The 24,497-nt window shown below is 58.9% G+C and overlaps 1 protein-coding gene across 2 annotated transcripts in view; it reads right to left on the bottom strand.

The window, feature by feature from the left end:
- The window catches only part of SCUBE1 (signal peptide, CUB domain and EGF like domain containing 1), a 118,018-nt gene that overhangs the window by 9,655 nt on the left and 83,866 nt on the right, over positions 1 to 24,497 (bottom strand). For both annotated transcript variants that reach the window (XM_045554719.1, XM_045554718.1), the window contains 13 exons: positions 22,320 to 22,436; positions 16,561 to 16,683; positions 13,976 to 14,092; positions 12,311 to 12,433; positions 8,363 to 8,482; positions 7,911 to 8,015; positions 6,769 to 6,885; positions 6,165 to 6,302; positions 4,774 to 4,977; positions 3,764 to 3,925; positions 2,265 to 2,432; positions 1,182 to 1,343; positions 318 to 515 (listed from right to left, as the gene is read on the bottom strand). In XM_045554719.1, the coding sequence (XP_045410675.1) occupies positions 318 to 515; positions 1,182 to 1,343; positions 2,265 to 2,432; positions 3,764 to 3,925; positions 4,774 to 4,977; positions 6,165 to 6,302; positions 6,769 to 6,885; positions 7,911 to 8,015; positions 8,363 to 8,482; positions 12,311 to 12,433; positions 13,976 to 14,092; positions 16,561 to 16,683; positions 22,320 to 22,436 (1,854 nt within the window). The remainder of the gene's footprint in view (positions 1 to 317; positions 516 to 1,181; positions 1,344 to 2,264; positions 2,433 to 3,763; positions 3,926 to 4,773; positions 4,978 to 6,164; positions 6,303 to 6,768; positions 6,886 to 7,910; positions 8,016 to 8,362; positions 8,483 to 12,310; positions 12,434 to 13,975; positions 14,093 to 16,560; positions 16,684 to 22,319; positions 22,437 to 24,497) is intronic.

Below are 24,497 nucleotides of genomic sequence, written 5' to 3'. Positions count from 1 at the left end.
GCACCCTGGGCAGGTCCCCTGCCCTTTCACAGCAGGGATGAGAGACCGGCTTGTGGCCAGAGTTGAGACCAGACCTGACCAGGTCCTGACTCATGCTCAGGGCATACCCTAAGCTTTCTAGACCTTTCCACAGAGCTCTGTAAAGCTAACTCTTACAGTCAGACCCAAGTGGGTTTCAAACCTGCCTGACAGGTGAACTCTGCCTGTCCTCTCTGAGTCCCAGGGGGAGAGGCCCCTGCCTGGCGGAGCTGTGCCAAGATGGTGAGGGGTGTGCGCACACGGCTGAGGCTGCCTCTGGTCCCCCGCCCCACACGTACCACTCTTCCTCATGACCAGGACATCGCCGCACTCATCCTCGATGGGCAGGAAGATCTCGGGGACCACTATGAGGATCCTGCGCTTGGGTGGGGGCGCAATGTGCCACACGCACTCGGCATTGGCTGGGTAGTCGCCGGGGTAGTTGGGGGACTCGATGTAGCCTGTGTAGTCACCAAGCTCACCACCGCAGTGCTGGTCTGGCGGCACACGGCCCGAGGGCCTGATCAGGCTCAGCTGGAAGGGGGCCCTGGCCGGCCGGGGCCCCAACAGCCTGGGAGGCCCAGGGCAGGGCTGGCAGGTGTTCCTGTTCCCTCCTTGGCCCAGCCTCCACCCAGCCCTCCTATGCCAGCCAGGCCCTGAGCCCACCTCCCTGGGGGACCCTGCCTGGGCTGCCCCTGAGTGGGAGGGCAGGTTCCGCACTCATGCCTAGTGGTTCTCAGAGGCCCTGCCCAAGGGGCTCCTTCTTGCTGGGCTGCCTTATCTGACACAGGCCTGCCCTATTTCTCTGTGGCTGGGCCTGGTCAGCCTGTCCCCTCCCCAGGAGGTCCAATCGGTACCCCTGCAGGCTGTAAGCTCCCCCAGCAGACCCAGAAACTAGAGCAGGGCCTGGCCTGGGCAGAGGCCCACGCTGTGTCCGGGGAGTGAGGGGAAGTGGTGAGTGATGGGCACTGTGTCACTGCGTAAGGCAGGGCTAAGCTGGGGCTGCCGCTCCATGCCACCAGGTTGGGATGGATGTCAGGTGCCAGAGAGCAGGCGAAATGGAGCAGGGAGCCAATAGTCTCCTCGCAGCCGTGGTGTGCGACCAGGTCTCACCCTGCCCCACAACCTGCCCAGCCCCTCCCATGCGGAAGGGCAGCACCTACTTTTGCAGTGTGTGACGTTGGTAGAGCCGTCGAAGTCAGTGCTAGTGTTGCCTGGACAGGTGATGCAGTGGTTCTGGCCAAACTCAGGCTGGTAGGTGCCGACAGGGCAGCGGATACACCGGTGGGTGGACGTGTTGTAGTGGTGGCCAGGGGAGCAGTGCACTGCGGGGAGGGGACACACATGGGGTGAAGGATGCTGGTGGGAAGGGCAGGGCAGGGGGCACTCTCCCCAGGGCCTCCCATGCCCTCCAGGTCCGGCTCAGCACAGAGTTCAAGGTGCTCCTCCCACCCCATGGCCTCCCGCCACGCGGGGTCCACCACAGGTGGGGGAAGGTGGCCAGCAAGGGTGGCCTCCTGGAAGCCAGGAAGAGCACTTGGAGGGGGCACGTGGCAGACCAGGCTGGGAACTGATGCTTGCCCCAGTAATGTAGGGACCACCCAGTAATGCTGCCACCTTCATGGCAGCAGTGGGGGTGACAGTGTGACCAGAGGAGTTCAGGTGCAGAAGTGGGGCCAGGAGGCCAGACAGTCTTTCTATAAGGTCAGTGGGGTGGAGGCTAGAAGGTGGCCGTTTCTTTGTTTAGAATGGGAGAATTCGGAGCAGTTAGTACGTTGGGGGAGCCCCTGGGGATGCAGCAGCCCACTCGATGGGACCCCAGGCCTGGCTGCCCAGCCCCCGCTGGCAGCACAGACAGACTGACAGCTGCTGAGAGGCAGGAGTGGAGAGAAGCCGTGCCACCAGCCGAGCGGGGGCTGGGGTTTGGTGGGTGAGGAGGGGGCCACCGAGGCCAGTCTGCCCTGATCCTGACCTTGGCCCTGCCCTCCTACACCTTCCCAACCCTCCCAACCTTCCTTCTAGATACTCTGAAGGACAGAGGCCTTCCCCAGTGTCCCCTCAGTGCTTCTAGGCACTCAGCAAGTGGCGACTGTAACTGCAGCCCTGTCCTAGTGCTGGTCACCTGTGTCCACTGCCTGACGGCTCCAGGTTCCTCCTCTGACCACAGAGGAGGTGGGAGGAGCTCAGGGAGAAGGTGCCTGGGCAGCCCAGCCCCACCCTCGGGTGGGCAGGTGGGGCATCCTCACCTTTGGCCTCACAGTCCTGGAAGGAGGCAGTGCCCTCGTGCTTGGTGAGCAGCCCCCCTCCGCAGGGGAAGCAGCCGGTGCGCCCGGGCTCGGGCTGGTACGTGCCCGCAGGGCAGGCCTGGCAGGGCTTGAAGCCATCGACTGAGAAGAAGCCTGGAGAGCACTGGCCTGGAAGGCAGAGGTCACGACTCAGGCTGGCGGGAGGGGGCGCCGCAGTCTCTGAGGCTGTGGGGGGCCTCAGGCCCTGCCCCTGGAAAAGGCACCAAGGCAGCAGAGGCCTGAGGTGGGGAGGACACAGCGGCCGGGATGGCAGGAGGCTGGGCCCTCAGTCCAGATGCTGCCAGTGGCTCGCTGTGCAGCAGTGGCCAAGCCTGGCCTTACTGCTCCCACCAGAAAGAAGGGCTGGGGGTCAAAGAACATGTGGCCTTACGCTGAGCTGGGAGTGGACACCCCTCGGGCGGGGGGCAGTCATTTATTTCCGAGGGGCTCTCCCCATTGGGCAGGAGGACCTGGCCTGTTCAGCTCCTGACCGACGCTGCCTTGTCTATCAGCAGTGCCTGGCCAGAGCAGAGGGAAAGAGGGGCTGCGACGGTCTTTGAGGGACCCAAGTGCACCCCGTGGACAAAGGGAGGAGACCATAGGAAAGCCAGTTTCAGCTCAACATAAAGAACATTCTAGCATTCCAGCAGAAAGTCAGGATGCAGAGGACATTCTGGCATTGAGTAATGTGTAGGTTTAGTGTCCTCTCAGCCCAGACCCTGGAATATTCTCGGCTTCTAACCAGTGATTCTCCCCCGAGTGGCCACCCTGTGCTCTAACAGTTGCCAGTCCCCATGGGGGTGGAGAACGCACGGCAGAAGCAGGCAGTGGGCGAGAGTAGCCAGCAGCCTGCACACTCAGGGTGGGGCTCTGGTCTCTTTCGTCCCTGGGAAAAGGCTGGTCCTACCCCAAGGACCACTCAGCCACCCTCGCAGGCACCACACTTCTCAGGGCGCTGAGTCTCTCCCCATGCATTCTCTGGGGTGAGCCCCACAGAAGAGAGGCCTACGGGAGACTAGGAGCCCATTTCACAGATGGGGTTAAGTGGGGGGTAGTCACTGGAAATGCTCTTTGCAAACCCAGTTGTGCTTGGTAAATTGAAAAAGGGCTTTCTAAACCATTTATAAGGCAAATTATAAACTTCTTTGTGTTCAGCAAAGTTCTTGCTCCCCTATACAGTACACTGTGGAAAGCGTTTTGATCATGGAGTATTCCATAAAATGTAATCTATTTCGGTCAACCGCAAAGCACTTATGCACCTTGTTATAAACCCTAAGTTGACCCGTAAGTGTTTGCGTGCTGCACGGAAATCGTGAAAGTGTTTGGAAATGGCAAAGAGCTTTAGAAAATACCATGCTCTGTGGCCACACCAGGCCTTTGCTCTGGGAGCCTGAGCCTAGACAGGAGGGGCCCTATCTGCCTCCTCTCCCCCCCCCTTTCCAGGGTGCACCCACACTCGCCTCCACATTCAGATACGTTGCGGGCACCTGCCAGACCAAGCCCGTCGCTGCTGGGGCACGGTGTGCAACTGAGCTGGCCTTCCAAATCCTGGTAGGTCCCCGGCACGCACAGCACACACTGGCTGAGCTCGCCACTGAAGTAGGTGCCAGGCCCGCAGGCCCCTGGGAGGCAAAGTGGAGAAACTGCTGGAGGTGGAGGTGGGGAGTGGTGGCCGGGTGGTCATGTCTGTGTGCTCAAGCCCAGGCTCTCCCCTGCCATATACGGCACAGCCTGTGTTCCCTGGGGCTCGGAGGACACAGAGGGGCCCCAGACACATCCCAGAAGAGCCTGGGGCAGGATCCAGGCCTGTGAGGACCCTAGAGCCTGACCCCTCTGGCTGCTCCTGCAGCGTCCTCTCCTGCATGCCTGGGCTCGCTCTCTGCTCCACATCCTGCCCTCCAGCCCACGATTCTTGGCCTGTCCTCCTGGAGGTCTCCACCTGGATGTCCCACAGTCATTTTGTCCCAAACCAAGCTCCCATTTCCTTCCCTTCCTTTTTCCTTTGCACGGGGAGGAGTTGGCACCTGGGGACGTGGGGCAGTGCAGAGGGGTTGGCTGGGCTGAGAGGGAGGCTGCAGGGGCAATAATGAAGAGACACATGGTGGCTGAACAGAGTGGGCTGGCTACACTGAGCAAAACAAACTGACAAGCAAAGAAGGAAACCGGGTGCATCAGTAAATGCGGGAGAAAGGGAGCGGGTTTCCCACTGCTGGGGAAGAGCCTTATAAACACGGAGAAGGGGACTTAGAAGGAACCCTGGGGTGTTGCACTGGGGGTATCGGTATGAACTCATGGTTTTATAACACGCACACGCACACCCCTACAGAAACAATACAGGCGTGTGCGTGAGCGTGTACACACACCCACATGCCCCTATGTGCCCACCGCTGCTTACCTACGTTGCATGTGCAAAGAAGGACAGAGAAAGTTTGTCAAGTCAGCATCTGAGTGGCCATGGGCAAGGACTCACCGCACTTGTTGTCCTGAAGCACCTGGCCTGTGCTGCACGTCCCCGGCCCCTCCAGGGCCTTGGCTGGCCGCTGGGCTACCTCGTACTCAGTGCCTGAGACCTGGACATAGAACTGCTGCCGGCCAATGGACTTCCGCAGGGTCTTGATGGCAGCCTGCAAGCTCTGCTCCGCCCGCTTCCGCATGCAGTCTGCTTCGCAGGTGTCTGCAGGGACCGGAGAAGGAGAACAAGAGTAACCCGCAGCCTGACCAGCAGCCGCCTGCTTTGCTGAGGGTGCCCCTACGCCAGGCCCTGCGCTGTGCTAGGCCTCTGCTTGACCACCTCAGTGCATCCTCACAGCAGCCCCGGGGCAGTGCCACTGTCATGCCCATCTGACAGGTGAGGAGACTGAAGCTCTGAGAAGTGTGACCTGCCCAAGGCCACGAAGATCTGAGTGCACACCATGCCTCTGCCATGGCAACACGTCACACATACCTCACTGGGTGGGGGCTTCTTTCTGTCACTCAAACACCCCTGAGGACTGCCACTGTCCCCAGGATACTATCCAGGTCTCTGGCCTTGAATCCAAGCCCTTTGAGGTCCCGCCCTCGCCTGCCTTGCCAGCCTCAATCCCATGCTCCCATGCGCGTATGAACGCCACTGTCGAGCCACCTGCCCTCCTCTCTTCCTGGACACATCCTCCTCTCTCTGACCTCTGTGCCTTTGCCTAGTCTGTTCCCTCTGCCTCAGTGCCACTCCTTGACACCTCTTCCACCCAATGAACTTAGATTTCAAGCTCTCACTCAAGCTTCCTGAGACCCTCCCGTGGGGAGAGACCTCAGCTCCAGGCTCTGTGTGTTCTCACGTGCCCACCACCCAGTCTCACCCGGCACTGGGTGTTCTTTGTGTACGTGTGTCTCTCTGTGGTGGGGAGCGTTGCCTGGGCAGAGACTTTTCCTTCCATGGTGCCCAGGCCCAGGGCCAGGCACACCCCGCGCACACCTGCAGACACATCTCAACTCCTCTGTCACAACTCAGTACTCAGTCACAGCCAGGAGGAAAGCAGTGGGGTGAAGCAAGCCGGTGACAAGCTCCCTTCTGCAACCTGGGAGACAGTCCTTGGCTCGACTGTTCTGGGGAGCTGCACACATTTGTCCTTCCAGACGCTGGCAGGGGGGCGGGGGGAGAGGCCATGGGGCTCTCTGTGGTCCCTGGAGCCCTTCCTCTCATTGCCCCGGCTGCCTCTTCCACCACAGGCTATGGGCCAGTCCCCTCTGCTCACGGGCTGGCCTCTCCTCCAGAAGCCACGGTGGGGTGGGGAGCCCAGCCTTGTGTCCAGCCGACCCCGCCAGCGCCCAGTCTGCTGTTTTCCCTCAGGTCCGCCACAGCCCACGAGAGAAGCCCTCACCTACCTGAGGCCTCTTCCATCTTTGTCTCAACCTCAAATTCTGCTGTGATGTGGGACACCTCTTTGGAAGGGGACTTGCGGCCACGGCGCTTCTTCTTAGAGGAGTCACACTTGAGGGTCACGAAAGTCACGTGACAGTTGTCTAGACAATGAAGGGACCATGGTGGCCTGGGGCAGGGAGCAGGATCTTACCTATCCCTGCACACAGACTGCTGTTAGGAAGGGTCCCTCCATGCCTAATAGTCCATGGTACAGATGGGAAACTGAGGCTGGAGAAGGCCAGGGCTGGCTCAGGGTCTCATGAGGGTTTGGTGGCTGACCCAGGTCCCACACTGAGCCCTTCTGAGTCCCCCACACCACTGCACATGTAGGCACCTCCTGCATATTCATTAATGAGCGGTGCACCCCAGCTCAGGGCCTGCTGAGGGTCTGGCCAGGGGAGACTCAGGCTAAGCCTGCTGCGTGATCAGAGTTCAGGCAGGTTTGAGAAAGAATCTTCATGGAATCAGAGCGGGATGCTTTCCTCCTGGGCCCTGGGCCCCAGCTCCAGGCCTGGGGGCTCCCCCCTTGCCCTCTAGTATGGGGTGGCACCAGGGTGGCCCACTCACCCAGCAGCGGCTGCCTTGGGGTCTCCTTTGTTCGCTCGCGGCTATGGGGCCAGAGGTGGCATTTGGCATCTCTGATCTTGAAGCGGGCCTTCTGCTTGATTGTAGTGGCAGGGGCATCTGGGGAAAGCCAAAATCCCCCAGGTGGTGGCCTCTCCTGCGGGCAAGGAGGTGGTGGGGGACGGGGGCTGCCAGGGGACAAATCCACCTGGAGCTGGGGTGGGGCTTGGTTTGAGTCACTCTTCCCTGACGGCCCTCCCAGAGTAGGGGACGCTTCCCTGCCCCTTTCTCTCCCTGTAAGGCCTGGTAAAGATGAACGTGTGTGTGTGTGTGTGTGTGTGTGTGTGTGTTGGGGGTGCGGTGTCAGGCGTAAGCTCAGGGGCCATCTAGCCAGAGGTATTCTCATCCCCATCACCAAACCATTAGTGTGCCTCACGCTTTTAGGAAGGAGGCCAGAACAGAGGCGAGCAGGGAACAAGGAAGGGAAGGGGTGTGAAATATCACAGATACTCAGAACTGCTGATTCCCTCAAAGGGCAAGTCATGGCCCCTTGGACTAAAAAATCCTACAATCACAGATGCTTAGAATCACATCATGTATGCGGTAAATTTACACAAATGCACCTATCTTATTGAATCCAGCATTCTGAATAAGAAAAGCTGCTGAAGACCCCGCCCCCAAGCTGGTGGGAAGGCTGGCTGTGCTGTGCCCACAGCCCTGCTGCTGTTCCAAAGGGCTGGGAGCGCGCTGTGCCTCGGCACTTACTGGGCACAGTCTTCAAGGGTAGCTTTCTGACTCAGACAGCTTTCAGAACCTCACTGCCACAGCAGATGCAACTCACTCCACCGAAACAGAGTCTGAGATCTGTGGACTCGCATTTTAGAGTCACTGAAACATCCTTGTACTGTGACCTCAGAGCCAGAAGGGCTCTCCCACCATCCACAGCCCTGAGCTGGGACGCAGCCCGCACCCTGCGGGCTTCCAGGTCCTGGCCTGGCCCACCTCCACTGCCGCAGGCCGCGCTGGGCAGGGCCCAGACCAGGGAGCTCTTCCCTGGGTGGTGCCCCTCTCTCCCATTCATGGTGCCGGACGCAAAGTCAAGGGGTCACCCAGGTGTGTGCAGTGTGGACAGGCCTAAGGGCTACCTGAGCAGCTGGGCCCGGGGCCAGAGCTGGTGCCGTTGCGCTTCTGTAGCGTCCTGTCCTGAAGGCCTGGAACACCGCAGCTCAGGATGTAGCTGTTTTCCGAGTCTGCAGAGAGGCCAGTGGGTGAGATGGGGCTGGGTGCACCTCCCTCCCGGGCCCTCGGATTCTTGGGGCCTCAGAGCGGTTGCTGAAGGAGATGAAGGTCAGGACTGACCCCTGTGCCGGTTTGCTTCTGCTACAAGACTACAGGGAAGTGGCTGGCAGGAATGAGCCACTGCCTTTGCGGAGGACAGTGAGGTCCGCAGAGAACCAGCAGCTGCCCTGGATCACTTACGATCAGGGCCCTTCTTTAGGTTGGGCTCTTTCCCGGAGAACAGGAGGGGGCAGGGGCTGGACCTCAGGGAAGAAGCCCCCCACAACACCATCCCATCCCAGAGACAGCCTGGGGTTACCTGGCATGAAGAGCGTGTGGCCCGGGCAGGAAAGGAAGCAGCTCTCCACACCGCCCACCTTGCTGCAGGATAGCTGGGCCTGGGGTGAGGACTTGGCCCGAGAAAGGCACTTGCCCGTCTCTGAGGAGAAGGAAGACACAAGAGCAAGCCTGAGAGAGGCCGGGGGGCAGGCTTCCTGGAGCTGGCAGGGCCCCTGAGCATGGACCAACAGGGACACCCGCCATGCCTCCTCCCCTGCTAGACTGTCTTGGTGGGAAGGGGCTTGGAGATGGCAGGGTCCAGACCCAGTTGGCCTTGTAGGGATGCTGGCTTAGTCCCTCTTCCCCTTCAGACACGAGCTGTCTGTGCTCCCTGAGGGCAGGCCGAGTTCTCCAGAGCAGGTGTCCACTAGACCACCCCACAGACGTTTGCAAACATCTTCCCTAGGACGACTCATTCCTGTAAGGGAGAAACCGGCTGTGATGCCAGCAGCGCTGCTGAGAAACTCCTCCAGGGCAGCAGAGGAAACGGCCAGTTCATGACTGTTCTGGAACCAACAGAATCCTGGGCAGACTGTAAAGACAGGAACCAGGCCCTACGGTACCCTCTGAGCCTCTGTGCGGACCGTGTGGGCCACACGTATGTACGAGCAGTATGGTCATATTCTGGATGAACGGAAGCAGTCACTTCTTGAAAAAAATAATAGCACTCAAAGGGGCCAAAATATTAGATTTTGTATTTCTCATTTGGGATGTTCCAACTTATTTATTTAGTAATATGCAAACACATTTTATCAGAAGAATTATTTATAAACTACTGAGAAATTTCAGTGTCTTTACTTGCCCTACTCTTTTGGAAAAATAGAAATGAATTTTTCAGAAATGTAAAGTTAAAGTTACCATTTAGAGGTTTGAACCTGAGGTTCTTCAGAGAACTTCCAAAAGCAGACAGTTCACAGAAATCTCACTACCCAAGATTCTGAAGTCAGCTGACTACATAAAGCAGCAAGCTTTTGCCCAAGACCACTGGAATAAATTCTCCTATATGTTTGCAACTGCTGATTTCCATACCCTCCTTTGTATACTTTTTGTTTTTCACTCTTTTGGTTGTGTTTTCCCACCTTAAGGATTTAAGGTTACGCACTCTGACATAACCTATCATGTTTCCCTTAAAAATAACAACTCACCTAGCTCTGGGCTTTACTAGGGATAACCACTACCCTAATTCTATAAATCAGCTCTCCCAAGCTATTGCTAGCGCAGCCAATTTGACAAATGGTATGAAGTATATCATCTGCACCTTATTATAATGTTAAGATAATACATAAAAAAGAAGGAAAGTGCTATTGCACCGGGACAGGTGGATTCAGCTATTCTTGCAATGTATCTGTCCCCCACATGCCACCCACAGACGACACACCTCCAGCTCCACTCAGGCTGGCCGTACTCCCGTGTGGAAACCCGGCTCGGCACAGTCACCATAGACAGAGGCTGTTAGACTGTTCCAAGTGGGTGACCCCCAAACCCACAGTGAACCGCTTTCCTGCAAAGAATCTGAAGTATACTACCCTGCCTAGGGTGTGAACAGCTGGTGAAACAGACTGCGGAAGATACTGAGCCCCTCCGTAGGAACTGGACAGCTCACAATGCTCATTAAAAATCCCTCCTGCCTTGGGCCATGCAGTAAATAACACAACCTACACCGTGGTGGGGCAGGGCAGGGGCACAACAAACCAGTGTGACACGCCAGCACAAGTAGTTGCGGACAATAGTACAACCCTGGATTTCCTTTTGGCCAGCTGGGGAGAGTGTGCACCACTGCCAGGCACCGCATTTTGACCCTGCATTTGCAGGAGAGGTGAGGTGGAACCATCTACGCTGAGCTAAAAGCAGCAGCAACCTGAATATCTAAGGCAGACTTAGGGAGTTGTTGGGACCTGTTTCCTTGGTCAGGCTTAGGAAACCTTAGATCATGGTTCTAGAGAAACTTCCAGCACCTTCTCATAATACCTTTGGTTATACTTGTCTCAGTCATCCCACGTCTATTATCAGAATATTAAATGCTTTTATGTAGCCTCAGTCCTAGCAGATGACTTCAAGACAAAAATATGATAACACCATGCTGACTGATATGTGACCTGAAGGTCTGACCTCCACCAACGACTCTTCATGGAGGTCTAGTGACAGGGTCAAGATCTGGACAAGCCCTATAGGCGGCCTCTCCTATAGCTCTGACTGAGGGAGGACCAAAAAGGGGACTGCGAAAAACAAAACCAAAAAACACCTCCCTATACCCCTGGAGAAGGACCGTCAGCCCTAGAGCACGGGCAGCGAGTAAACACCAGCGCTGGACACGCCTCTGGAAGCCCCAGGCAGAGCCGCGTGAACAGGCTCCCGAGGCTGGTGAGAGTCCATGCCTGTCTCTGATCCGCACACACCATGCTCCAGGATCCGCATCACCCAGTCCTGCCTCTGTAACCAGCACAACGGACTCTTTCCCCAAACTCAACTTCAGACCAGCAGTTTGCTCCCTTCAACAAACACTGTGCCCGAGCAGCACAGCAATTCCTAATTTAAGTAAGCAACCAATTCATCTTTGTGATTTCAGATATTAAGTGGTGGTCTCCATTCTTTGATGCATTCATTCATTAAACAAACACTTAGTGCCTGTGGTTGCCAGGCTCTGTTCTAGGGGCTGGGGATGTAGCAGTAAAAGGGACAGGCCAAGAATACCTGTTTAACCTTATAAAACTTACATTCCAGTGCAGACAGACAGACACAAACCAACATGAGCTCATAAAATATATGTCACATCTGGTGGATGGAAGTGCGATGGGAAAAGAAAGCTGGATAGCAAAGAGGGCCGAGAAGGGGCCAGAGGTGGGCAGGGCTGCTGCTCTGGGCTGGGGGTCAGGGCAGGCCTTGCTGAGCAGACCCCCCAGCAAGGAAGGAGTGCGGAGCGCGGACGGGAGCCCTCCAGGCCCAGAGAAGAGCAGGGCTCAGCCCAGCGCGGTGAGGCTGACACGAGCAAATGAGGGAGAGGAGAAGGTGACCAGGCCAGTCGGGAGTAGCATTCTGGCCATTCTGAGAATGGTGGTTTTGATTCTGAGTGAAACGTGGAGTCGCTGGAAGGCTCTGGGCCGGGAGGGACGTTCCAACAGATCTGATATAACAGGTTTCCCCAGCACACGGACCCAGGAGGGCAGAGGAGGTGGCGGTGAAGTTCCCTTCCAGCTGGGTCCTGTGGGCAGGGAGTGGCCTGATCTCACAGTGGGACTGTGGACAAGCCCCCTCCCAGCCTCAGTGCCCATCCCGCTCACTCCAGCGGCCCTGGGGACCGAGAGCCCAGCAGGGCAAGGACCTGGACAGCGGGTTCCGGAGGGCAGGCACACAGCCCTGTGCCCCATCAGGGCCCAGCTGGTGTGCGGGACCCAGGGAATGTGCGGGCCGTGTGGAACTCAGCCTTTCTAGGGGGCACTGCCCTGCTCCCCAGCTGTGGGTCTGGCAGCTGGACAGGCGGAGGGTTTGGAAAGACAGATGGGACCTGATGCTGCTACACCCGCTGTAACCACTACCCTTCCCCTCAGCTTCCTCAGCAGGACAAGGGGAAGCTGGGTGAGGTGGGGCCTCCACGCGCACTCCCCATGAGCCCCCAGCCCCACTTAGACACCAGCAGGGTCCCTGGCCCCATGGCTCTGGCTGCACACTGACTCCTGGATATCCTCCTTGGGACCCCTCTCTGCCACAGGTCCCTGTTTCTGTGTCTCCAGCTGACCCTAAGCTTGCTGTCACCTGTGACCCACTCCATTAGCCACATCCCTCCAGCAGAGAACCCCTGCCTAGTAACCCAAGGCCCAAAGGAAGAGGGTGGCCCTGCCTTGCTCACCTCCACCTTGGAAAGCCACTGCCCCGCCGTCCAACCCCAGGCGGAAGGGGAGGAGCCAGCGCAGGTGGCCCCGCCCCCACTCACCCACACAGTCCTTCCTGTTCCAGTGGAGCCGCCTCCCTGGGGGGCAGATGCACTCGTAGCTGCCCTTGGTGTTGACGCAGCCCTGGTCACAGCTCCCGTTGTTCATGCTGCACTCATCCACATCTGGAAGCACAGCGGGGAGTGAGAGCAGAAGGGGAGGTGGGGCTGGCCGGCCCAGGCCACACCCACACGGCTGGCAGGGCAAGGGCCCACGGGGACAGGAGAGCCTGATGCCCTCATGCCACGCCAGCAAGTAGCTGCACACGCCATACACACACGCACACACATGCACGCTCAGGGGCACGAGGCTCCTCACAGGCACTAACACACTTCCCTTCCCCTCGAACCTCCGAGGTTTTCTGAACTTAAGCAGCTGCACACAGACTGGGGGGGGGGGCAGAGGAGGTGCGTGAAGTTCCCACCCAGCTGGGTCCTGTGGGCAGGGAGTTGCCTGATCTCATGGCAGGACTGGGGACAAGCCCCCTCCCAGCCTCAGTGCCCATCCTGTACGGTGGGCACAGGGGAAAGAAGTCACGCCCAACGCCCTGCCTCTTCTGACCAGAGCTCCTGCTGGAGACAGACAAGGGCGGGACCTCACGCCCTGTCGGCGCTCAGGCTGCCTGCACGCAGGGAGTGCAGGCCCAGGGATGCGATGCTGATTTTTGAGTCTTTCCAGAGAATCTGTAGCCCACCTCCAGCAGCCACCCCCCACCAGCTGTGCCCTGATCAGTCCATTGCTGACCCCACCTGATCTCCAAGCTGCTGGCACGGTGAGTGTGGCTACCCCCAGGTCACAGAAAAGGGAGAGACACCCGGGCCATCCTTGAGCCACCTTCACCCATCACACCTGTATAACACCAAGTCCTGTCAGCTCAGCTCTGCTCCTAAACACACCTAGAGCCTTCCCTCCTCTCCGGCTGAGCCCACCCTGCCCCAGCTCCAGCAGCACCTGAGCTGTGCCCAGAGCTGTCTCCCCTCAGGGGACCCCGGATTCCACTCCTTTCCACATGCCAGCGGATGCATCTCGTGATGTGAACTTGGCCACATTATACCCCCGCCCAAACCCTCCAGTGGTTTCTCCTCTCACTGGGGATAAAACCCCATGTCCCCTCGGGGCTAACGGAACCCTGCGTGTCGGGTCATGCCACCTCCCAGCCTGCCTCTCCCACCACCACCCCTTCTCCGGGGGGCTCCAGCTGCATCAGCTGCAGGCTACTCCCTCGCACCGCTCTGCGCAGTGCCTTCACTGCAGAGCCTCCACCGCAGAGCCCTCTGGAGTGCTTCCCCATCGCGACCCAGCATTCCTCCGTCAGAACTGTGGCCACGCACTGCCCTTCTGCCGTGACCCTCTGGATTTTCTGTGTGCTGGCCACGCCCCCTTCTGGCTGGGTGGGGGCGGGTTCTCCAGTGCCTGTGGTTGCTAGGCCTACCCCACAACCTGGCCAAGGCCCAGCACCCAGCAGGTGCCTGGTGCCCCTCCCGCATCCCTGCTCCTGCCCTGCCCACGGCTGAGCCCCTCTGCCCAGCAGTCCCCAGCCTGGCCGACATCCCTCCCAGGCCCACCAGGGTAGAGGTCAGGGTTGGGATGTGGGATGCAGTGTAGGTGGCCGTGTGGCCAGGCGCGTGCCTCGGGGGGAAGGTGGCCCTGGCGGGCAGGCTGCAGACCTCCGCAGTGGGTTGTCCCGTAGAGTGTGTAGCCACGGTGACACAGGCACTGGAAGCTGCCGGGGGAGTTGATGCAGATGTGGTCGCAGGTCCGCTCGAAGGAGCACTCGTCGATGTCTGTGTGGCCACAGGGAGACAAAGTTTGGGGAGGAATTTGAGGTGTGCTGGGTAGGCATGGCCTGTCACTGTCACTCAATGCACATCTGTGTGGGACAGTCCCTGGGCCCTGAGGCTCAGTACAGAGGTGACCCACGGTAAATGTTAGCCTTCTTGTTGCTGGTTAATTTTCCATTTTGTCTCCATCAACCTTCTGTTGCTGGGTTAGAAGCCACCTCACTTCTTTTCTGGAGGCAAGCGAGGTAGGAATAGTTTGCATAGAAGGGATTATTATGAATCTCTGCCATTTTAATACCTCATATTCAACTGTGATTAGTAGAGGTATTTAATCCACACCTGCAGGAAACTGGGGCTTGCCCCAGGGCTCTGAGGAAGCAGCTGAACTAGGACATGAGCCCAGGCCTCTTGGATGCTAACCAAAGCATATTTTCCTATCACCCCAGGATGTTTCTTGAGAAATAAGGAAAACAGCAGAAATAGAAAGAGGGGAAGGGAAAATATGCCACCAATAAAGGGTAAAAAGGGAGTTCTGATACTATGTGAAATTTGATTGAGTTTCCTGGAAGCCAAGGTAAAAAGCAAAAGAAGAAGGGTCACCTAGTGCTTGTTCCTGGAAAGGAGAAAATGAATCACATACTGACAGGAGACAAGTCTATCCCGGCTATAAATTCTGAGGAAAATGGCTCCTACAGGACAGCTGATGGGGGCCCATGAGGGTAAAGCAGACATCACTTGACCCTCCACAGGCATAGCAGTTAGGAGTTCATTCTTTGAATACATTAGCTCACGCCACTTCACAAATACTCATAATACACACGTGTTTACAAAAACACTAACACAAGGAAGGAATTGTGCTGTGAGTGCTCAAAGGAGGATGTGACCCTTCCCAGGAGTGATCTGGGAAGACCTCCTGGTGCTTGTGGCACCTGGGCTAGACCTGGTAGGATAGGCCAGCTTGGAATGCAGGAGTGACAGCGGAGGAAGGGCTCCACGCAAAGGCTGGGAGGTGGCAGCATAGGGTGCCCAGGGGATTATGTGGAGCTCAAAGGGGCCTGGGGTTGTGTCTTGGGTCCCCATCACAAGAGTGCCAAGCAAAGGAGCATGGACCCCTCCCTGTCGGACCTGGGGAGCCTAGAGCCCAGGGCCTCGGAGAGATGAGCCCGGAAGAGGGTGGAGAAGACATGGGTGGGGTTAGGCAGGGGAGGACAGAGCCTTGCCCTGGAGCCCAGAAGCAGACACGCTATCCCGCCGTCTCACCACCTCCTTGGCAGCTGGCCGCCATTCTCAGGGGGCAGCTGGGAATGCCAGGCCAAGGGCCCCCCTCAGCCCTCCACAGAACTTGGCAAGGCCGACTGAAACAAAGTCAAGGTCAGAGGAGCCCTTATCAGGACCTGGACAGATTTCTTGCTCCTGACCGGCCCCTGTGCCCTGAGAGGAAGACAAGGCTGGGATGCCCAGCCAGGGACGAAGAGGGGCATTGACTGACCTGGGTCACAAGGTGAGCCGAGGACGGGCTGGCCCCGGACCCTGCCTTGCCAGCCTCCTGCTCTCACCTTCCTCAGGACCTCACACTGCCCCAGTGCCAGCCTCTGAGCAGCACTGGCAGGCAGAAGCTGCGAGCCCTGCAGCCAGACTGGCCATGTGCAGCTGCAGCCACCAGTACCCCGCAGAAACAGAACAACTGATCACAACAGAGTAACCACCGGGGAGACGGAGCCCCCCACCACAGGGCACTCACCTCCTTCCTAAGGGCCTCATCCAGCCCCACTGAGCTCCCTGTGGCCCCCTGAAGCCTCCTCAGCCCAGCAGCGCCATCTCCTGGGTGAGTTTATCTGCCCGGCTCCTCCTGGAAACTCATCCTTCAAGCGTTTCACTAAGGAACCCTCCCCAGGAGGCCTTCCCTGACCACCTCCCTCCACTGTCCGCCCCCTGGGCTCCCGCTGCATCCTGCACTCCACGGGACTTGTCCTGGGCTGTGATTCTTGGCTTCTGCTCTGGCCTCTCTGCCCACCACCCCTGTTCCCAGCAGGCACGCAGGACCCTAAGGACAGACTGTTGGAGAGCGTCTGCGATGTACAATTCTGGCCACCAGGTGGCAGCACCCCACCGCGGGAGCCTGGGCGGTTCAGCCCCTGGAGGCGGCCTGGGGGACACCTGGAGGGGAGGGGTGGGACCTGGGACATGTGCTGATCCCTCCCTGGGCCTCAGTTCCCATCTATAAAAGGGACAGGTTGGACCGGATGGCCCCTAGACGCATAAAGGACAGGGAAGGCAGGGTGCGGGGGAGCACACGCTTAGGACTGAAAAACTGCCCAGCCCGGCAGAGTGGGCCAACCCCATCCACACTCACCTCCTCTCCTAGCAGCCTGCATAGGCCCAGGAGGAGAAGGGACACTGACCCTGCCGGACCCGATGAGGACGGGGAGCCCAGGCCCCGAGGGCTGCCCAGGGCACAGCAGGAGGCTCACCTTGGCACGTCCGCTCGTCCGTCAGCAGCTTGTAGCCCTTCCGGCAGCCGCACTCGAAGCTGCCCACGGTGTTGCGGCAGAAGTGGTCGCAGCCTCCGTTGTTGACCAGGCACTCGTTGATGTCTGTGGGAGCCAAGGGCGGGGGGAGGCGAGGAGAATGAGCCTGTGCACCTACCCAGCGGGACACGCCGGACCCGCGTGCAGGACGGCACTGTCCTCACTTGCCTGCTCCCACCGCCGAGGGCTGGCCTCAGGCCCCTAGCTGAGCACATGGCTGGGCCTGTCTCACTGAGGTGGGGGTCGGGGGCTGGGTTACATGTGGAGGTGCAGCCCCCCACGTTTCCCTGCTTCCCCTGAGCTCGGAGAGCCTGGCATTCACAACACATAACAGAGGAAGTGGTATCTGCTGTGCCAGGCAAGACAGCAGGGACGATGACATCCCCCACGTCCTTTCATTTACGTACTCTGCATACTCGGGGAGGCAGCCTGGCTGTGGGGCTGGACCAGACAAGAACCACTTCTGCCGACCTTGGGCAAGCTACTGCCCCTCCCAGGGCTCTTGTCTGCAGACCCAGGGTAGGAAGCGCACGTGCTCTGAAGGACAGCGTGAGGACTGCATGCCATCCCATTCCTAAGGTGGTGCTGCTCAGAGCTTAATAAACTTTTTTACAAAAGTAGGTGTTAGCCAGGCGCAGTGACACACACCTGCAGTCCCAGCTACTCGGGAGGCTGAGGCAGGAGGATCGCTTGAGCCCAGGAGTTCGAGATTACAGTGAGCTGTGATCACACCACTGCACTCCAGCCTGGGCAACAAACTGAGACCCTGTCTCTAAAAAAATAATAATAAAAAAGGTAGGCCTTACTGCCCCTGTCTGAGGAGGAGACTGCGGCTTAGAAGGATAAAGCACCTGGTTCAAAAGCTTCAAGTGGGAGTGGGAGCTGGGCTGCTCCCTGGGCCGACTGACGTCCCAGTACCCCACCCAGACTCCCCACCTGCCTGGCCTCTTTCTCTGCTCAGCAAGCAATGAACTGCAGCTGTATTCTGAAGGTTGCCTGGCCCAATCCGGTGAAATAAGTGATGTCCTCCTGAGTATCTCTGCCAGCCCTCCTCGCCCTGTGCACAGCCCTGACCCCTGAGTCCCCCAGACCTGTTCCCCCACCATGCTCACCTGGGCTTCCCTCTCGGGCCCCAGCCCGATATTCTGTGCTATCAGAGGCCCTGACCCTGAGGGGACATAGTCCCAGCTACCCTGAAGTTCCTCTTGGGGCCCGGTCTCCAGGCCCCCACACTGGTCACCCCCTCCAGACATGACCCCAGCATTGGTGACAAAGCAAGAGATGACTGGCAGACGCGGCCTCACCCTCCTGCGGAGGGGCACAAGGGAAGTGCTGGAAGAGGCCCTTCCGGCAGGGAGAACGGACAGCACGTCTTCCTGGTGGCCGATGGCCGTGTCTCAGCAGAGCTGCCCGACACCGATTCCAGCGTCTGCCAAGCCCGTCCTGAGTGTGGCTGCTGGGCCAGGTGCCTGGAGGCCCCTGTCTCGTGTGGCTGGCACTGACCCGTGAGGAAGGTAAACCTGCCCCACTTTACACGGGGCCCCAAGCCCCGGTCACGGCGACTGGCCTCAGGCCACCCTCATTTCTTTTGCCTGAAACAGTCTGGACTCAATCCCTGCCCAAAGTCCTAAAGCAGCGTTCCCACAGAATGTTCCCCAACAAGGACGAAACAGAAACCCGGGCTCTGGGCCAGCATATCAGAGAACATGGGTTAAAGAGAGCGGGGCTGAGATGCCCCACGCAGCGCCCTGGAAGCCTCGGGAGGGGAATGTGCCATGTACCTTCTGGCAACATCTCACGGGACCTTCACGGCTGGGAGAGCAGAACGCCCATCTTACAGGTGGGTCACAGACCACATGTGGGAGCCGGACCTCTGCCTGCACCAGCTGTCCCCAAAGGTGGGCCTTCTCCAGCACATTGCCTGGCCCTGCAGCCCCCACAGAAAGAGACATTAAGTCCAGCGTGGCCTCAGCCGGGGCAGAGCCTCGGGCATCTCCATCGCCCCCTCCCCTCCAACCCCGGGATCACAGGAGAGGGCAGAATTTCTAGCTACAAGCTCAGACTCCAGGAGAACAGAGGCCCATCTCAGCCCTGCCTTGGCCAGCCGTGTGGCCTTGGGCAGGGAAAGGCAGGTTCCTGTCTGCAAACAGGGCTGGTAACCTTGGTCGCTTCTCCTGGTGTTGTCTCTCCTAGCGTCGCCTCTCCTAGCATCCTCAGCGAGATCAAACGGGCTGACACTGCTAAGCAGACAGGGGCCCCTGCCTCAGGCCTTCCGGAACCCCCCAACCCCAACCTCTTCCCCATATGGTCCTGTCTGCTAAGGGGCTGTCATAGCAACCAGACAGGCAGAGGCAGGCATGTTTGCCTGAGGCCCAGGCTGCTGTAGCTGGCTGCCTGGGGGTCAGAGTGGGGGAAGCCCCCTTCTCACGCCAGTCCAGGACATAGTGAGGGGGTGCTGGGCTCACACGGCCCCTCGACCTCCATTCCAATAGCCCCTGGGGGTACAGCTCCGTTCTGCCTCTCTCTCCACTTCCCTCCTTCACTGGCTCCCACACCCCCTCCCCCAGCGAGCACCCCCTTCCACATGCAAACCTGGCCGAGTCCCCTACCTGCCAACAGCCTTCTGAGGCCCTGGGTCTCCCAGGATGAAGGCTGCCTCTCTCCAGAGGCTCACAGCCTTCCCTTTGCAGCCCGGGCCAGCTGCCCAGACTCTGGTCACCCCACCCGGCCGCAGTCCACTTCCCACCTGCTGACTCTCTGCAGGGAGGCCCACCCCCCGGGAAGACTGCACTTCTGGGAAGCCTTTCCTGATGTTCTCTCCACAGTTAGCTGCTCCCTTGTCACAGGACCTGCCCTCAGGGGCAGGAGAGGGCCTGGGGACCACGGTGATGGGGGTATCTGCTCCTGCCTGGCACCCTAGGGCCCACAAGTGACTGCCTAGGACTGTTCATAGGTTTCCAGCTCTGGGTTTTCCAAGCCCTCTGTTACCTGCCCCCTGTCCATCTTCCTTGACAATGACTTTTTGGCTTCCAAAAAACACTGAACCTTTGAAATCACTCCTTGCTGAGATGAGGGTATGTGCCCTGATGGAGGGGCCAAAGCCCTGGGGCCAGGGCTGCGGGTCTGCCAGGACCCCCTGCCCACATCTCTCCAGCCAAGCCGGGAGAACGCCAGGTACTGACCCTGAGCTCTAGAGGTCAGTCACTGCCTGGTTTCTCAGGCTCCCTGACTCCACAGCATTACGACGACTTTCGTACTATGCAGCTCTAGACTAGTCCCACGGTCTTTAAATTCAAATATCTCTGGACATGTCTAGGCTCTACTTCTCCACCTCTGCTGCCAGCCCTGGCAGAGCCCTGCTGTCTTGAGCCTGGGCAACCACAGCTGCATCTCACGGCTCTTCCAGACCCTGCCCAGGGCCCACTGTGCCAGTATGGCCAGGGATCATTTCAGAAGGGAAACTTGGGCCTGTGCCTCCCCTGCCCAGGGCTGCCCAAGGCCTGGCCAGGCCACCGGGTCACAGGCTGGCCCCTTGCCCCGGCCCCCAGGCCCTGCACCATCTGGCCGGCTCCTTCGCATCCTTCCCAGACTGGAGTCCTTGAGCCTGTAGGCCTCTGCGTGGCAGCCTCAGCTCAGGAATGCTGCTCCCCACCCACTGTCCCCCCAGCCCCCCTGCCCTCCCGCACTGCCAGCTCTGGCCAGTTCCTCCCGCTCCTGTCCCACTGCACTTCTCTAGCCAACATGAAGTGGTCTGTAATACACATTCATCTTAGTAATTTAAAAAATTAAAATCTGTCCTCTGCACTCAGTAGAGGTCCCCAGGGGTAGGGGATGTCTGATTTATTCGTCCCATCTCCCTTGAACCTGCACACAGTAGGAGCCCAGAAAACCTGTTTGTTCAGTGAGTGAATGAGACGACCACCTGACTGCAGGCCCACGGCCCTGCCTGAGGACTCTCACTGCATGGCAGGCCCCAGGTGGCGGCCACAGAGGGGGTTTGGCCGAAGGGGCAGCCCTGGTTAAAGGGCTCCTATTGTTCCAACAAGATTTTGTTTCAAGAAGAGCTCCAGAAAATGTGGTGGTGGTGGTTGGGGGAGCTCAGGCTGGTTGGCTTGGGGCTATGTGGACGGCTCTCCTGAGCACCTCCTGTCCCCCAGAAATGGAGGGGGAGGGGACGAGTGCCCCTTGGGCCACCAAGAGCTGGGCAGGGGCAGGGGGCAGCAGCCAGAACTCCTGGGCCCAGACAGGCTGGCCCCTGGCCTCCACCCCCGATTCCGGGCAGCCCTGCCCCGCCCCTCTGCCCCGGGCAGCAGCGCTGCACCTCAGAGGGAGGCAGGTGGCTGCCTGCCCGGACGTCACTGCGCCCTGAGAATGCCCAGATTTGCGCAGACCCCTGCCATCCTCAGTGAGTCACTCCTGGCACCAAGTGCGTGCGGCAAGGACTCAGATGCCACCCACCTGCCCACCCGCCTGCCAGGAACCCACCAAGGCTATGAACAGGCTGAGTGGTGGCTACAGAAGGGCTTTATTTTCAAATAAACAGGAGGAAGAACTGTTATTTCTGTCAATAATCACCGGGTTCTTCCTAGTGAGTTGGCAAGGAAGAAGGCAAATACGCTGTTTATTTTTACAGGCTTAAAAAAAGTCCATCTTGAACTATTTTAAATCACTCTAACCTCCGCTTTCAATATTTTCACTCATGGGACTTTAAAAGCTCTAGTTCCTCTCCCCTTCCATGCCCCACCCTCTGAGGCCTGGCAAGGTCGGGGAGGAGAGTGGCCAGGGCCATGGGCGCGCAGGGGCTTTGCTGTTTGGGCCTGATGCCCTGCCTGGAGGGCCTGTGGCTTCTCCGGCTCACAGTCACCTGGCCTGGTGACGGTCCTCCCCGCCTGCAGGGCTGGCCCATTCCTTCCCCAGCGCCTGTCTCCAGAGCTCAGCCAGCTCCTCTTCCAGCTCACTGGGCTGCTTATTTCCTGAGGGTCCCTTGTCCCCCAGCAGGCACTCTAACTCTCTGTGGGACGAATCAGTGACTGAGTGGAAAGATAAACCTCTGTCCTCTCTCCCCGCACACCGCCCTTCCCTGCCTTTCTTCAGCTGCGGTCACTCAGACCCTCATGAGTCCCCACTTTCTAAGGCGAGAGGACATCCTTCCGTGTCCTCCTCCCTTCAGCTGAAATCTCCCTGCTTTGCTCACCCAGTGACAATGACACAGTGTCCTTGTTTTTCCCACGATGAGATCTGCACCTCCCAAACGGCCCAGTGCTTAACTATGCCCACCAGCTCTGCAAGACCCCCTGCAACTAAAGGTCAGGTAGGTAGGAAATGTGCCACGCTCCACCCTCCTTGGGAAGCCTCGAGTCACCGAAGGCCCAGGAGGGCCCACGGTAGACACACCCATTTAATTGCTTAACCCAGTGTGCAGCCAAATTCTTTGGGCCAGGAACCTACTGATGTGCCATGGAACCAGTGTTCTCTGGGACCCTGCTGGGGACCCTGGTGCTGACTGGCTGTCCCTCTTGCCCTCTTCAATAACAATGTGAATGACTGCTGAGTGCCCGTATTCCGGCAGCCACACACCGTCCCCCACCCAGCCCCATGCTGGGCCCAGCTCATGGGGGCTCTCGGCCCCTGCTCCTGCCCATGTGGCTTTGGGGTCAGGTGAGCACAGGTGGGGGCGAGCCCACGTGGCTCCAGGTGCTGACCTTTGCATGTCTTCCCATCCGGCTGCAGCGTGAATCCAACTGGGCAGCTACATCGCACGCCAGTGGCTGTGTCCTTGCATGTCCGGTCGCAGCCTCCATTATTTACTGCACACGTCTCTGGGGAGGAAAAGAGACAGAGATGCTCAGTCTCCTTGGGCAGAAGCCACTGCCTTTCCCTGTCCACGGGGGTGGGGGGATCTATAAGACAGGAAGACCTGGGTTCAAGTTCCGGCTCTGAAACCCTCCAGCCATGGGGCGCTAGGGAAGCTGCGCTGCCTCTCTGAGCCTCAGGCTCCCATTTGTGAAATGGGAGGACACCATTCCCGTGGGGTGGCTGGTGCAGATCCGACGTGATGAGGGATAGGCCGACTGCACAGGGCTGTGCTTGTGCAAAGGTGCCTGCCAACAGGTCAGCCGTGCTGAGAGTGGCCTGGCTGGTATTCCCCTGCCCAGGGCCAGGTTCCTCAAGCTTCGCCCCAGCTGGACTCAGACTGCAGGTCCAGGCTGGTGTTACCAGGAGGCAGCTGGGGCTTGTGGCCCTGGTCGTTGAGTCACGACTGAGGTTCTCAGGGCCCGCACACCATCCATCACCTTGATGAGGCTCTTAGCCCAACATCTGTTCTCACTGAACGATAAGCCAACGGCATCTGGCTTTTGTCTACTTGAAGCTTGTCTAGGGCTTTTTTTTCTTTTGCAAAATTCAAAGGGGCTAGAGTGGCTGGGGGCATAACTGAGGTCACCGCAGCCGTCGTGCGGTGAGAGTGATCCTCCCCAGGCCTGGAGACGCGGCTGGCAGAGCTGGCTCGCAGGGCTATGGTGCAGCTCCAGAGGAGCCGCTGCCCCACACCTCTCATCCTGGCCACCTGGGCTTCTTCCCCAGCATCTGGCAGGCTTTTATCTTGTGGAAACTGTGCCTGAGAGGGCTTCCCTCTTCTCTTTGCTGCTAGAAAGTAGAGAGCCGACAGGCGCCCATCTTCCGTGACCTGAACTCCCCTGCCTGGCCTCCCCTTGGCTCCCCCGGGTGCCTGGTCCTGGCCTTCCCTGCAGGTTCCCCCTAATCCGTGTACTCTGTTAGTGTCTGTGTCCTTGCAGGCTGCCTTCAGTTCTCACTGGGTCCTCTCTGGTCTGGGGACAAACGTAGGAGTGAATAAATGAATCCATACTCTCAGCTGCCAGGAGTTGCTGCTACTAATTAAATCAAATTCATGGTTCCTTTCCTTTGAACCTTACCTTGGAGGAGGTGTGCAGGGGGAGAAGGAAACGGGACGTTCCCGTGTGTGTGTGTGTGTGTGTGTGTGTGCGTGACTGTGCATCTGTGATTCTGCAGGGCCACAGGGGCTGCTTGCTGTGGAGGGCCACCCGTCCTCCCCCTCATAACCCACGTCTTCACCGTCACAGGGTGAGCTGCAGACCCGCCAACTCCTCCTGGCCTGCCTTCGTGTCTCCACAAATCCTGACCTCTAGCTGCCATGGGCAGTCGCTGTGACCCAGCCTTGCCTTTGCAGCATGCTGGCCCAGGGCTCGGAGGCCTCCTGCCTGCTCATCCTTCAAGGCCCAGCTCAAAGACCACCTCCACAAGGAGCCCCCCTGAAGCCCCAGAGGGAAGGTGCTACCCTTCTCTGTACTCGCGCAGTTGGCTTCTGTGCCCATGTGGGCCACATTCTGACTGGCACTCGGCCTGCTCGTGCCCTTGCGTCTTCCCACAGGACCAGCTACCGGGGCAGTGGAGGTGGGCAGGCCATGATATGCACCCTGGCTCTGTCCTTCACAGGGTGACCAGGCAGGCCCCCCTTGGGGCTGGACCTCAACACCCCCCCAGGGCAGAGGTGAGGGCAAACAATCTCCCCACTTAAAAGCACCTGGCCTGGGTACCAGCACATAGCAGTTGCTCAACAAATGTTAGTTTCCTCTCCTGGGCTGACAGCCAGAGAGCAAAATCCTGCCTCCCACCCCAAATCAGGGAGCCATGCACCCCACCCTGCCACCGACAGCCCTTTTCGGTGGGAGAGCCCTCTGTGGAGAGGAGCAGAGGGCTGCCTGTTTCCCAGGTGGGGTAATTAAGGCTCAGGCTCGGGGTGGGGTGGGGGCCAGGCACTGAGAGCTTGGGCTGGGCACTGGGTCTGCAATGTGGAGGTGCAGGCACAGGTGGGGTGTGGTGCAGGCGCTGGGGGCCATGTC

Source organism: Lemur catta, chromosome 6 (assembly GCF_020740605.2).
Source record: "Lemur catta isolate mLemCat1 chromosome 6, mLemCat1.pri, whole genome shotgun sequence".
Lineage (NCBI taxonomy): Eukaryota > Metazoa > Chordata > Mammalia > Primates > Lemuridae > Lemur > Lemur catta.
The sequence above is the reverse complement of the archived record's forward strand: the minus strand, read 5'-3'. Positions and strand labels throughout refer to the sequence as shown.